The sequence below is a fragment of the Alosa alosa genome, chromosome 16 (genome assembly GCF_017589495.1).
Source record: "Alosa alosa isolate M-15738 ecotype Scorff River chromosome 16, AALO_Geno_1.1, whole genome shotgun sequence".
In the NCBI taxonomy this organism is placed as follows: Eukaryota; Metazoa; Chordata; class Actinopteri; order Clupeiformes; family Clupeidae; genus Alosa; species Alosa alosa.
Genome location: NC_063204.1, coordinates 5,347,497 through 5,362,496, shown reverse-complemented (window position 1 = coordinate 5,362,496; position 15,000 = coordinate 5,347,497). Strand labels below are relative to the sequence as shown.

General features: G+C 48.3%; 1 protein-coding gene across 2 annotated transcripts in view; it reads right to left on the bottom strand.

Annotated features, from left to right (window-relative positions):
* Positions 1-15,000, bottom strand: part of LOC125309252 (guanine nucleotide exchange factor VAV3-like) — a 92,123-nt gene that overhangs the window by 68,818 nt on the left and 8,305 nt on the right. For both annotated transcript variants that reach the window (XM_048266038.1, XM_048266037.1), the window contains exon 2: positions 9,422-9,538. In XM_048266038.1, coding sequence (XP_048121995.1) covers positions 9,422-9,538 — 117 coding nt within the window. The remainder of the gene's footprint in view (positions 1-9,421; positions 9,539-15,000) is intronic.

Below are 15,000 nucleotides of genomic sequence, written 5' to 3'. Positions count from 1 at the left end.
AGGGAGGGAGGGAGGAGAGGGGAGGAGAGGGAGGGAGAGAGAGAGAGGAGGGAGAGAGAGAGAGAGAGAGAGAGAGGAGGGAGAGAGAGAGGAGGAGGGAGAGAGGGAGAGAGGGAGGGAGGGAGGCAGAGAGGGAGGGAGGAGAGAGGGAGGGAGAGAGGAGGGAGAGAGAGGGAGAGAGGAGGAGAGAGAGAGAGAGAGAGAGGGAGGGAGAGAGAGAGGAGGAGGGAGAGAGGAGAGGGGGAGGAAGAGGAGGAGGGAGAGAGAGGGAGAGAGGAGGGAGAGGGAGAGGGGGAGGGAGGGAGAGGAGGAGGGAGAGGGAGAGGGAGAGGAGAGGAGGAGGGAGAGGGAGAGAGGGAGGAGGAGGGAGAGGGAGAGGGAGAGAGAGGAGGAGAGAGGAGGAGGGAGAGAGGAGGAGAGAGGGAGGAGAGAGGGAGGAGGAGAGAGAGAGAGGGAGGAGAGAGGGAGGGAGGGAGAGAGGAGAGGAGGGAGGAGGGAGGAGGAGAGAGAGAGAGGAGAGAGGAGGAGGGAGAGAGGGAGGAGGAGAGAGAGAGAGAGCAGAGAGAGAGAGGAGAGGAGGGAGGGAGGAGAGAGAGAGGAGAGGAGGAGGGAGAGAGGAGAGGGAGAGAGGGATAGGAGGAGAGAGGGAGGGGAGGAGAGAGGGAGAGAGGGAGAGGGAGTGGGAGAGAGGAGGGAGGGAGGGAGCACAAGGGAGGCAGAGAGGGGTACGGTTGGCCTTGACAGTGGTGTGGATGAAAAGTCCTCCCTCCTCTCCCTCCCTCCTCCTTCTCCCTCCCTCCCTCCCTCTCCCTCCCTCTCCCTCCTCCTCCCTCCTCTATAATATAACCTCCCCAGCCCCCCACCCCCCCACACACACACACACACAAACGCATAAGAAGAGCATTTATCTCGTTTTTCCTTTGAAAGGTTGTCAAGGGGTCTGATAGGAGACCATTTCCTCTGCTCGTTTCCTGGTCCTCTCTCTCTGCAATGATAACATCAGAGTAACTCTTCCATTTCAGCTGGCATTTCCATGCTTACGCTGCGTGGAAAACATAAGTCAGGAAACGCTCTGGTGACATTTTCTGACTCCTTCCTTTTTTCTTTTTTGTTTGTTGGGGTACCGGTACATATTTTTTCAGTCTCTCATTCTACACCCACTCTACCTCCCCACCTTCTCTCTCTCTCTCTCTCTCTCTCTCTCTCTCTCATTGCCCTGACCTCCCGTCTGGGACCAGAGGTCCACCTCCCAGTTTCCTTGTGTACATTCTGCCGAGGATTAACACCCTGTCCTCACCTTTCGCTACAAGCGACATGACCTTGGCTCCACAGCGGTAATTTTACGGCTCGAGTTGGCACAGCGACAGTCGCATCTCCTCTCTCCTCTTCCTCCTCCTCCTCCTCCTCCTCCCCTGCAGTTTAGATTCCAATGCAGAGCAGGACCGAGTGGGCCTGTGCTTCCGGCCACTGTATGTCAGTGTGGCCCGGAATGTTCCGGAAAAAAAAGGGAAAGACGGCCTCAGGGTCAGTGACAGCCGCCAGTCTCTCATGTGGAGATGAAGGGCTAGCGTGGCGATGGCGCTCATCAAAGTGTCTGTTTTTCTGTTTTTCTCCTCTTTTAAGATGTGAGAGGAGAAGGAAGTGGAGGAATGGAGGATAGAAGAATTCCCCTGGAGCGCACGAGAGTTCTTCCACACAGCTGCGCTCGCTAGGGGAGAACAACACCATGACACGCTGTGTGTGTGTGTGTGTGGGGGGTTGTACATGTCTGTTTTCATGCAGTGATAGCCCCAGTTGCGCAACAACACAACAACAACACTTACTGTATTGCAGATGTCAAATACTGACACTTTACTCAAATAGCTACAGCCTTGTTGTTGTCTATGTCAAAAACAGATCCTTAAGACAACACAAAATACTGCATCAAGAGACACTATAGCAACCTTTCCACGAGCCAATGACAGTGTGGGCAGCACAATGGCCTGTTTTCCCTCTCAAGCATGTGTTTCTGATGACCTGTGGAACAATGCTGCGCTCAGAGGGGGTGGCGTGGCGTGGGGCGCGAGCTGAGCATTCCCCGTGTCATCGAGCCCCCTGTGGTAGTCCAGGCATGGTAGGGGCCACCAGGGAGCCTGGGAAAGAGTTCCACAGATCCTTCTCGCTCCCGCCACACCTCCGAGTGACCACTAACCCCCCCCCCCCCCCCCACTCGACACCTTGCACTGACCCTCGGGCTTCCTACGGCTACCTCCATCTGACCCCCCCCCCCAGGCCACCTCCACCATCTTGGCTAGCCTCCCACCACCACCCTGTGCTATGCGCCCCACTCCCCCACCCCCCCCCCCCCCACTCCAGTATCTGTTACCCGGCCGGGTGTCATCTGATACCCACCGCTGCACCTCCACGGACGAGCTGCGGCTCTGAAGGGCACTCGACCGCCACGAGCCAGCAGAGAGAGGGGGTGGGGGGTGGGGGGCAGGAGGGGGGTAGAATGAGAGAGATGAGAGACTGATGGGGAGAGAAAGAGGGGAAATTGAGTGACACTGTCCAAGACAAAAGAGAGAGAGAGAAAGGGGGATGGCATGGAAGATGTAGAGAGGGGGGCTTGAATGTTATTAGCAAGCTATGTAAAATGAAAGAAAGGAAGAAAGAAAGAGGAAGAGACGGACAGATAAATAGAGAAAGAGAGATAAATAGAGAGAGAGAGATAGATAGAGAAAGAGAGATAGATAGAGAAAACAGATAGAAAAACAGGAGGGGAGGAGATGGATGGGGGCGACTATTGATTATTGTCTTCCTCCTCAGTGGCCGTGATATATTTAACTGTGGAAATCTGATTGTGGATGAGACAAGTGTGTGTGTGTGTGTGTGTGTGTGTGTGTGTGTGTGTGTGTGTGTGTGTGTGTGTGTGTGTCCCTCCCTCCTACCCCCTCCCCTGGCGGTTACTGGAGTCAGCAGAGCTGGCCCAGATGGATCTTTCAGACAAGCCTCATCAGCCACAGATCGGCGTTTTTGTCAGACCCAGAGATTGCACATTGACAGCACCTAATGGGCAAGGGCAAGGACTTACTCCATGACACTGGGCCACATTTATATGTCACTCATATTTATCCTCTTCACGATTCTCAGAAGAGGATAAATATACGACCAACACTCTCTCTCACTGGCTTTACAGCAGTGGAACAGTGAAAGATCTCACTATATTAGGAGAATAACAGCCTTGTAAAATTAAATGTTACAGGAAATCCTATGATCTTCACTTGTAGTAATACAGTATCTGCACGCTGTTCAAGGGAAGCATCTGCCAAACTGATCCCTGGTTGCTTACAACTAAGCATCAGCTGGCACTTGAAAACAACACAAACAGACCTTTTTTTATTCCAGGAATGTCTATGTGTGGGAGCATGTGTGTGTGTGTGTGTGTGTGTGTGTGTGTGTGTGTGTGTGTGTGAGAGAGAGAGAGAGAGAGAGAGAGAGATGTGAGAATGTTCACCCAAAACAGAAACATATGAGCTGGACAGGACCAGTATCCCCTCCTCCTCCCCTCCCTGATGGACGGGTCCTCCCCATCACTCTCAACAACGCGGCACGCGATAAAGCCGCTCTGCAGCGGCGCAGACAATGACCCATCCATCTCAGCCTCCCCACCGGCTTTATCACCATACATTAGAGGCCACTTCATGACCCAATTACACACTTCTGAGAGGCACTCAGCGTCCGTCCACCCCCAACCCCCGAGCCGTCCACTGCTCCATCGCGGACTGGGTCTTCTGCACCTCCCAGGCTCTGGAGAAGGCCTATTCATACAGTGGCCTGGCTGAACTGTGGGCGTCATTGTTAAGGCTGACTGTGTTGGTACAGCATGGTTAACGGCTAGTGGGAGGGGCAGACCCCCCCCGGCCAATGCTTACACTGAAATAAACATTTCTCTTTCTGCAATTCATTCACTGATCTGTGAGCTCATTCAGATAAAAATAAGCATTGAATGCTAAATGAATGGTATGGGTGTGCTGAGGGGAGCTGTGTGTGTGTGTGTGTGTATAAGGGTATGCGTGTGTGTGCGTCGCGTGCAAGGCAGGCAGGTCAGGCGTGTGTGTGTGTGTCTCTGTGTCTGTGCGTGCATGTGGCTACTCTGTCCACATTGTGTCTGTGGCTGAATGATCTGAATCACTGGTTTTGCTTCTGCACCTCTCTCTCTCTTTCTCTCTCTCTCTCTCTCTCTCTCTCTCTCGCTGCGCAGAAAGCCATGAGGTCATCAGACCGGCCTTTTCTTACAGGAATCTAACAGCAGCCCATGACGGACTGATGTCACATTGAAAATCACGCATCGTCTATGGGTCACTTCTAACCACAACTCCATCACACAATATTACAGCCTGGTTCACATGATCACTGCACAAGAAGCCAATTCCCATAATTAGAGCTATAAGAGTTAGGACTTCAACGTGATGAGAAGAGGACTGGTCAGTCCCACCCTCTTCCTATATGACGAGGATAGGCTATGTTCCAACTTACTAAACCAGCCACCCAACCATACCAATCGGATAATGCACTTATAAATCTGTGTATTTCAAATTTGAGAAACACATCTAAAATCCTGTTTTTAATAACATGCTTTTTGTCACTAAATGGGCATTAACACACACACACACACACACACACACACACACACACACACACACACACACACACACATACACACACACACACACCCTATTCAGTTCGCAAGAAGCCTCAGCCTACAAGTGACTTTAACTGTGTGCGGTTGATTTCAATAGCTCTTCATTCATATGCTTTTCATGACACTGTGCACTGTGTAACACACAACATACAGTACTCCAGTGTCTCGTCCACCCATGAGCCTCTTTCACTCTGTGTCCACACATCGTCCCTCATGGAGGACCAGAAGACACGTCCTTTCTCATAGACAAGCAGAGGACCACTCCAACCACATCACCAGTCTATGAGAGTATGTTGATATTTTTCATTATAGGGCCAAACTTATGTGGGCTCATATTTTCAAAACAATTCCTCGGATGGGCCAAATTAACTCATACATTTTTGAAAGACCCTACTCCATTGTTGTCCACAAGAAAAAAATAAAAAGAAGCCTTTAGCTTAACATGAGAATACAAAGTGATTGATTTGCTCATTTTAAAATCCGAAAAGGAGATAAATAGGGAAATTGATTGCATTCGATTCTTCAACTCCGGGCCGCAAATCTAATTAGACGGGCATTAATCTCCGCTGAGGCAGCAGCTCCGTCTAAGGGCTTTTCTCCTCGGCGGACTCACAATCAGCGTGAGGGACAGCCATGGCTGCCTCCTCACCAATGTCGCCACGAGACGAGATGAGACGAGACGAGACGAGACGAGACGAGAGACACGGCACATCAAGCCCCTGTGAGATAACTGCGGCTGAAGGCTGAGATGTGTGTTGTATTTCAGTGCATTTGAGTGGGCTTTTAAAGTGCTTTGTTTCTGTTTCTGTGGCCTCGTGTAAAAGTCGTGTCAGGTTTGGTCCTGACTCTCTGGACGCCTGACTGTCGGTGGAGCCGCCCGAGCTCAGGAACGAACGAGTGTCAGATGAGTCGGGCAGATGTTGCTCGGCGAGGTGGAAGGCGCCCGCTGATCTGTTTTCCTCGCAGTGGAGTGTTTTTCTCTCTCTCTCTCTCTCTCTCTCTCTCTCTCTCTCTCTCTCTCTCTCTCTCTCTCCCTCTTTTTCTTTTGCTCTCTCACTCTCACTCACTCTTGCTGACTTTTGCTCTCTTTCTTTCTCTTTTTCACTCTCACTCTAGCTTTCATCCTCCCTGTGTCTCTCTCCCTCTTTCTTTCCCTCTCTCTCTCACACACACACACACACACACACACACACAGACACACACACACACACACACACACACACACACACACACACACACACACACACACACACACACACAAACCCCACAGCGAAACAGAAGGCAACAGTGCAACAGTGGGATAACATATGTGCATCTGCAAAGACAGCTGTGACAGCAGAACGCAGCACACTTCAGAGACATCCACACCAGGCCCAATGTGAGAGCACGGCAACCTCATCTCCTCTCCCTGCACATGAGGCCACGCTGCCTCACAGTCACAGCTCCTCAAAGGCATCGCCCTCAACCTTTCCCCAGCTACACTGGGGCTGTGCTGAGAGAGGTCACAGTCCCAACTACACACTAAGTCAAATCTGTACCTTCTTTGTTAAGCGACAAGCCTTCACTGAAGGGGACTTTTTATTCCCCGAGAGACAGAGAAATCCATTACTAGACAGATTTACTGAAGTGGGGGATTGTATACAAAAAAGGTTGTCCCAAAGGGTAATTAGTACAAATACCCCTGATTCGTGCTGGATAAAATCCCTAACCGATCGAGAAGCACCTTTTTGGTGTGTGTGTGTGTGTGTGTGTGTGTGTGTGTGTGCTAAAGCCTGAGGGGTTCCACCAGGACACAAGTGCACAAAGCAGGCTTTGGTGTTGATCTTCAGCCGTGCGTCCCCAACGTGTGCGCCTGATACAGTAGGCAGAGGCACGCTGGGTGGTAGCCTACAGCCAGCAGGCTGGCGTTTAGAAGAGGAGTCTATCATGTTGAAACGACTGCGCACAGCATGACACATGCTGCACTTGGAATGGTGAAACCAACTTCTCCCACTCTCTACCTTCCCCAACTCTCTGCCTTCCCCAACTCTCTACCTTCCCCCACTCTCTACCTTCCCCAACTCTCTGCCTTCCCCCACTCTCTGCCTTCCCCAACTCTCTCTATCTCTCTTTCTCTTTTTCTCTCGGTCCTCCTCTCTCTCTCTCTCTCTCTCTCTCTCTGAGGAATATCAACATTACTTTCCATCCAAGCACAAATGAATACTAGCAGAGTGGATGTTTTATTCAGAGGCCCTGTCACGTCTATTTTCCAAAAGGAACGAGGACAACACGGCAAGAGTATTGGGCAAGTGCAGCTGACTGATTGCTTTTTTTTTCGGATTTTTTGTTTTTGTTTATGTATTTTTACTTCTTCGTCGTGGTTACTCCATTAACGAGCTGAACTGAACGCACTCACAAATGTGCAAGATCCTCGTGCATTTTTTAATGGGCAAACCGAGGAAAAGAAAAATGCCATGGCAGAAAAAAGAAACAGCTTTCTCTCCATTCTACCAATCTCTAAGTCAGTGGAGCGCGAAAGGCACACATTTGAAACACTCTGACAAACTCTTTTAAAACAGCCATGACAGAGCACACAGAAAAAAGGCTTGAGACTCTGAGATACAGCCTGAGGAATGTCAAATCTGACACAGTACATTTTCACCAATAATAAAGTGATATATCAAAGGGAACCATGTAAGAATCTTCTTCTGCAAGCTTGACATTTGAATATCATTTAATCAAATAATTTTCTTCCCAGGCTGCATGTATGTATGAACATGCAAGAGATAAGTGAATGGAGTTTGCGTTTAGCCCTGTCTTGCATGCAGCTCAAGTGAGAAATTAATTGAATTCTATATTTGCAGTGGCACATGATCAACAGCGCAATGCATAAGGCATGCTTACGAGCGAAATCCTTTGATTGGAGTCCAACACCGCCTTCATTAAAAATGACTTAATTCAGCATGACCAGATGCAGGGCAGGAAACGTTAAAGCACTTGAACGCGCAGAGCTGTAAATGTGTCGTGCAAAACTCTGTGTGTGTCGGCTCTGGTGCATCTTAGCTCTCAATTCTACAATTCCTACCATAGAATGAGGGTTAAACCTAATAGAAACATTTGACCATGTTTTTGTGTTAGGTTGTGTTAGGGGTTTATGAGATTTTGTGAGTATTTATATGACTGAGACAACATTACATTTTTTTGATCATACATTAAATGTTCTACTTACTACATCTTTTCTCTAAGCTTTCCACAATTCACATTGTTAAAGAGGGAAAATTCAACAGAAACATTTGAACATTTGACCATAGTTTCATTGAGGAAGTCTGAAGGGGTTAATAGGATTTGGTGGGTGCTTGTTCTTCTAGCTAAGGTAACAGGAAGTCAGGGTGTTTTGAAAGTGCTTCTACCACAGACATTAATAGGTATGAAGGGTCAAAGGTTATCCTCACTGGAAGCCAGAGAGCATCTGGCGTTTTTAAGCTGTGGGGGCTATTGATTAGGCTGGCACTTAGGCCTCAGGCCTCACAGCTGCCAGAACCATCATGGAAGGAGATGTTCTTCTTTCACTCTCACGCTCTCTCAAACCCACGCACACACTCATTCACACTTTTGCAAAACACAGACTGATGTATGTGGGTAAGATACAAATCTGCCAGATTGTAATTTTTCTCCTCCCAACTTACATGTCCATGAACAAGAACACATATGCAGACGCCCACGCAGGACTGTTTGCACGTATCGCACGCTCAGTCACTTTTGTTCTTCATAGAACCTAGATTCACCACAAACAGCCACTTTTGTTCTTCATAGAACCTAGATTCACCACAAACAGCCACTTATTGAAATTGCATCAAACAAGAAGGAAGTCAACCTTTCAAAACCTGCATCTTTCTGACATCCAGAGCATCCAACATTTCCTTTTACAGCCTTCAAAGTCACGCAGGCAACACACACCTCCTGCCATCAAAGCAACAAGGGTGACATACATACTCGCACACACACACGCACGCACACACACACACACACACACACACACACACACACACACACACACACACACACACACACACACACACACACGAGCAGCCGGCTGGCACCTCCCACCGGTAGGGGCGGCCTATCAGCTCTGCTGTGCTCCACTGCTTCTTAATTAAACCAACTGCAGACTATATTAAAATGCCAGCAGGGTAAGCCTGAGTGGCCAGCCTCTCCACACAGCACACAAGCTCCAGGGGTGTGTGTGTGTGTGTGGGGAGGGGGGCAGTGTTCATCTTTACACACAACATAAAAAAATAACTCGCAAAGCAATACTTCCATTATCCTTTTACACCCATTTCAAAGTCAAGCAAGTCTAAATGAAGAGTTTGGTTCCTAAACACTATATCTCCATTTTAAAAACATTACCAAATCATGTTATTTAATTGTGCATTTCAGGTAATGTCAGTACAATTGTAGTTTTGCTGTTTTGACTGAGGAAAGATAAATCAAATAACCAAAGTCTAAAAATATGAATCCAAACACGCACTTCTGCATGGCAACAGATACGCTGCACCAACATGACGCACTTTGTCGCCTACACTGTTCTCAGTCTGCAGATAGGCCTATAACTGGATAACATACTGGGGTAGAAATGCTCACGAGGTCAGAAGGTTTCCAGCGACTAGTCATTGCATTGCAGCTTTTGAAGATTAGGTGACAATATGTGGGAGTGAGCACCCTCGCTGCTTGTGAATTGTTAGTCACAGCTCCGGATCTTACCTTTCCAAAATCCCTCACATCGAACAGGTCAAAGGCCTCGAACAGGTCGCTCTTCTTCATGCCAAAGATCTCGGAGCAGGCGCTGAGGAATGTCCGGATGTTCTTCAAGCAGAGGAACTGCAGGGAAACAGAATTCAACATCGGTTTGGTCAATTATATCTGCACGACTAGAGGCTATAACAAACCACTGAGGAAAAGCATTACTTATACAAAGTGTTTAGATATACAGTTTCAAGTAATTATAGGATGCATTAGGGAAACCTCAAATGAAATGCAACATACCGTATGGCAGGATAACCCCAGGAGTGCCATTGTAAATATAATTTATGAGTAATACCAACATACAAGAAAATGAGATGATGCAATATGCCTACATTTGTTGAGATTTATTATCCTTCAAAATGACAGGGTTAACCCAAAGCAGAGCTACAAAAACAGCCATATATTTTTTCTTCTGGGAGGGTGAGAGAGATACAAACATGGTGACACATTTGCCCTGAGGGAGGGTGAGAGAGTAGGATGGGCATGTGGGAGAGAAGTTTTGATTTTGTCTAGACTGGGGACAGGAGTTGCCTTGGGAACAATCCCTTTATTTAGATAGAGCTTTCCCTCAAAAAAAACAGCTCGTGTTAATCACCCAGCACGGGCACATTCAAACGCCCAACTCTGTTATGACTGTGCGGCCCCGCGCGGGACGACTGACCACAACGTGGCCGAGACGCTTTGGTCTGATGTCCAGAAAGGGGCCGACGAGGGTAAAGTCTGGTTTACTTTGACACACACTCAAAACAATGAGTTAGCCATGTGCCTGACAGACCACCAGCGCACTCTGATTTATGAGGAGAAGACAGCTGGGTTAATTGGATGTATTTCTCTGGCACTTCATTTTGAAGGGCTGAAGGACCCTGGACCTCCCCAGCCGAACTGCACTGACACATCAGAAAATTGAGAAAGTGCAGAGAGTCAGAAAAAATCAGTGGAATTACCTTTTGCTTTTTTCTGGGGCTTTGCAGCTCAGATGGTTCTAGAACTAATGAGCTGAAGGATCTGGGTTCCATCCAGACACCTCCCTCCCAGGAGACCACTTAAAACAGTGTCAGGACTAGCCCAAGCTACTGTAAATGAAATGGGACAATTTACTTCTTTAAAAAGGAAGAGAGTGGAGAGAACGCCGGCCACAACCTCCACTGGGTCAACAAAAAGGGTCAAAAAACATCTCACATCTACATAATTAAGGTTCCTATGAACAGCATTCTGTCTGAAAGAAAGATTGCAGGATGTGGTTAAGGTAATAGGCTACCATAAACCAAGCGGTAAGACTGACATGACAAAAGCCTCCAAATGCAAACCATGCCAATCAAATTACCTAAAGAGTGCTGTTTTAAAAAGCAAGTGTTTCGTATTGAATGGATATACTGTAAACATAAACGTCAGTTAAAAAAGCTATAGACTACTGGTTCTTATCACAATCTGTTCCCCTTCCTTTCCTAAGTCCTAATTCTAGAGATGAAAACCGCATAGTATATACTGTTTCAACACACACCCATTTCATATGGCCATAATCAAGCATCAAATCTCTGATGATTAACAGCACTTCCTTTACACACACACAGGCAGGAGAGGAGCCTGTGTTAGCACTCAACTGTAGCCATATTGCACCAGTGCTTCTGGGCTACGCCGGCTCTTTGGGGAATATCGCACCGCCATGTGGGCAGGAGCGGCCAAAAAGCTGTTGACTGAAGGATTCAAAAGCAGGAAATAATGGGCCACAAACAAGCAGTCAGGACAAGCCTGTGGCCCTCGGAGCGTTCGATGGCTATCTTAATGGACCTGTCCGGTCATGGCGCTCTCCGATGCCTCACCCTGCGTCTGAGGGAGAGAGGGGGGCGTATCAGCATCAGAGGCCCTTGAAATAACATCAGTCCTCTCCAACGTGCAGAGCAGTCGCTGCTCTATCTGCATGCATCTGCCAGGGTCCCTCTGGTCTCTTGCCAAACTGTGAAGCGTGTCACAGCAGCGTTTTAACTCTATAGCTCTCCATCTATCTCTCTCGTTCTCTCTCTCTCTCTCTCTTGTTCTCTCTGTCTCCCTGTCTCTCTCTAAACGTTTCTCTCTCGTTCATGCTCTCTCTCTTTCGACCTGTCTTGTGGAGAGGTTTCATAGGAAGTGGGTTCTCTCAGGCGGCGTTGAGAATGATACTGAAAGAAACAAATAAATAACATGGGCTCTGTGTGTGTGTGTGTCTTCTGTGAGAGCGCTGCTCTCTTTCTGACACCAAAAAAGGCTCCTGCAGGAGCTCACAACTCACAACGTCGCCATTATGGTCCTGCGCTCAGAGAGTTCTGCTGTATTATACCTTGCAGACTTGCTTGACACAACACAGGCCACACTATCACCTTTTTTCACCACCCAAGTACGACTTGTAACATTTATTCCAGACAGCTTCCTGTGCTTTACCCGCACATGTCACGTTCCAAGTGACAAACCGCTCGCCCGCTGAGTTCCTCTTCCATATTATGTGGCGAATGCGTGAGAAGGAACAAATAAGGGGCCTTGATGGTAACAGGAAGCTCTGAGAACGAGGAGCACAAACTGAAGCTGACCTGCTAAGGGAGCCTATTGGGCGTTTACACATGTATGTATTCTGTTTTGTTATCACAGTAGCTCATCTCGCAGGCCTTTTTGAGAGATCCCATCGGAGAGAGAGAGCATGAGCGAGCGGGAGAGAGAATGAGTGAGCAAGCAAGCGAGAGAGAGAGAGAGAGAATAGAGAGAGAGAGAGAGAGAGAGAAGGAAACAAGCCATGCAGCGCATTTCTAACCCGCTCTGATGCAAGAGGGAGAGGAGAGATGGGGGGTGGCTGACTGCTAACAAGCCCACTGAAGCCCACGGCTGCCACAGCTCATTTCACTGAGCAGTTTTGTGCATTAGGCTGCCTGCCTGCCTGTCTGCCTGCCTGCCTGCTTGCCTGCCTGCCTGCCTGCATGCCTGCCTGCTTGCCTGTGGACCCCCAAGACTTGATTCACAAAGAGCGTCCCACTGATGCTGGTATCCTCCTGATCTCTCCAACTCCAAGTACAGAATGGCTAAAAACCAGGCTGTGCTCGAGCCCTGTGTCTCTCCAGGAGTCTTGCTGATACACACTCTGACTCAGCAAGGCAGTAACAGTCCCATCTCACCAGGCAGGATGGGTTCCTGTGTGTGTGTGTGTGTGTCTTAGAGTCAAGGAAGAGGGCTGCATAATGTAAGGGGGCGAGGTTTCATTTTTCAAAGCGCTCCACCTGGGAGATAATAGAGAGTTCACTATGAACAGTGGCTCTGGAAATAGCAATCCCACATTTTCGCTTTCAAAGTCACGTGCCCTGGCTATTACCCCTAACGGGGGCGACGTGTGCTTTGACTCCAAAATGAGGCGCAGGACTGTGCTTTTGTATGCTTTGCTGATGCTTGCAGGTGCCATGGCAACAACGTGATATCGCCCGGGGTTTGAAGGGTAAGCGTGTCACGGCTCATGATCATATCCTCGTCTATCTGATCCGGACTCGGTTTCATCATTGAGGTCGACCTGTCGCCTTCATTACTAATACTTAATGAACGTCAATTAACATTGGGCCTTTGCCTGAGTCCGCCAAGGAAGGAAATGACACACAGCAGTGATTCAATTACAGGCCTGAAGTCCCTCATCCTTTACTCAAGATCTGTCTGCACAGAGACAAGCCTCACTGCTGTCCACAGACCTTTCTTGTCCAGATTAGTAGTTTTAGTATCTACACATCGAGACCAGATGCTGTTCTACTAAAACAGAAGGTGGTAAAGGATATTTAATAGGCCGTAGATCTTATTACAGACATGATTGTAAAAATTCTTAGAACTGGCCTTTGCCACACTCTGAGCAGCTTGCTGAAGTTAGGTCTGGAAAGCCCATAAATGTCTTCCTTCGTTGAATGTAAATAATGAAACTGGCACGGCAGGCGTGTGTTACAAATGTTCATTTAAAAGCGTGGGATGTGTAGCGGTTGTGTGCGATTGGGAAACGGAGCTCAGGGGGTGGTGGGCCAACGTTTTGCTGACGGAGCAGAAATACTGGTGGCGCGTTCTCACATGACCGGCGTCCAACTCAGCCCAGCAGAGCACGGCCGACAGCTCGAAACAACCCGAAACTGACTCACAGACACCCACACCGCTCGTCCTGTGTCCGTCACAAATCCCCAGGACACTGGATTGAGTATCACTTCAAGAGCGCTACTTATCTGTTCTGGCGTGATGAGGCAGGACAGGGGGGGGAAACACTCTCCACCGGCACAGAATGAGAGCCGCAGAGTTTCGGGGAGCATTTCTCTACGCTCAATACTGCATTCTCCAACCTTGATCTAATTGGCATCTACTGAACGCATCCAGATGCCGCTCTTTAACAACAGTGGAGTAACTCGGGGCTGAAGTGCTCTGAAGGGCTATAAAAGTGACAGATAATGCAACTGTGCTTAATGAATCACTTCCCTCAAATGCCTGTAATTTATGGGCCCCAGTCTGCTCCAACGTTAGCAGAGAAACTTCAAACTCAGACCAAAGACCTTTAATACTCAAAATGAAAAGGGTGTACCAGTAGCCTAGAAATCTAGACGCACCCTAGCGGCGGCAAATTAATTTGCTCAGCCTGTACGTCTAGTATCAAACCATAGGGATTTCTATTGGCTGACGCCGTGGACTTCATCCAATCACAGCGCTCTATTTTGTTAGAGAGTCTTAAAACGGGCTTAACAGGATAACGACAGTCCTGTGACGGTGAACAACAAGGAAGGTGGCTATGGCTAACGAAGAGCGGTTGTTTGAATCGGCGTTGGCGTCAACTTTGGAGGAGTTGGACTTGTGCTTTTCTTTGAAAGTTGAGCAACACAATGCACTTAAGTAATTCCTTTGAAGAAGGATGTATTTGCCGCTTTGCCGACCCGGATAACGGATATGGTCGTGAAGCGCTGGCCTATTGCATGCCTAGGCAGTTTGAAAGACAATTCTCTGCCCCTTGGATTAAAAGCGAGGTGAATGGTTCAATTCCAGACTATACATTTCAATGATATAGGATGGCCCGCCATGCTAGTGTACCAGTGCACGTTTTGAGTAATGAAATGTGTTTAACACTTTCATATATAAATTAGCATTAGCACGTCACAACATCACTGCTCAAGGCAGACGATAAAACCTATAAAACGGAGCTCACTGAGCCGTCATTCATTTGGAAAATTCTGACTTCATTGCTTAATTGCCTGCTTGATGCTAACCGAAATGTTCATGTCCAGCCGATGGACGAGCTGGGAGTGAATTCCCTCACCCACTGGTTTGTGGGTCGTCATTTTGACATTCCCAAAGTGGGTCAGTATAGGTGGGCAATGCCAGGAAGACAAACGGACTGTTCTAGGTCTGCACTGGTCAATCCACCAGCAGCCAAATGCCCTTCAGAAAGGCCTGCCCAGCGATGTGTTCAGCATTACACATGAAAAACGCCTCACTGCTCGCCATTAGGCAAAGCTGCTTTTTTTGCCCTCTGTTTCCTCCTCGTTCTCTGCTTTCATTTGGCCGGACTC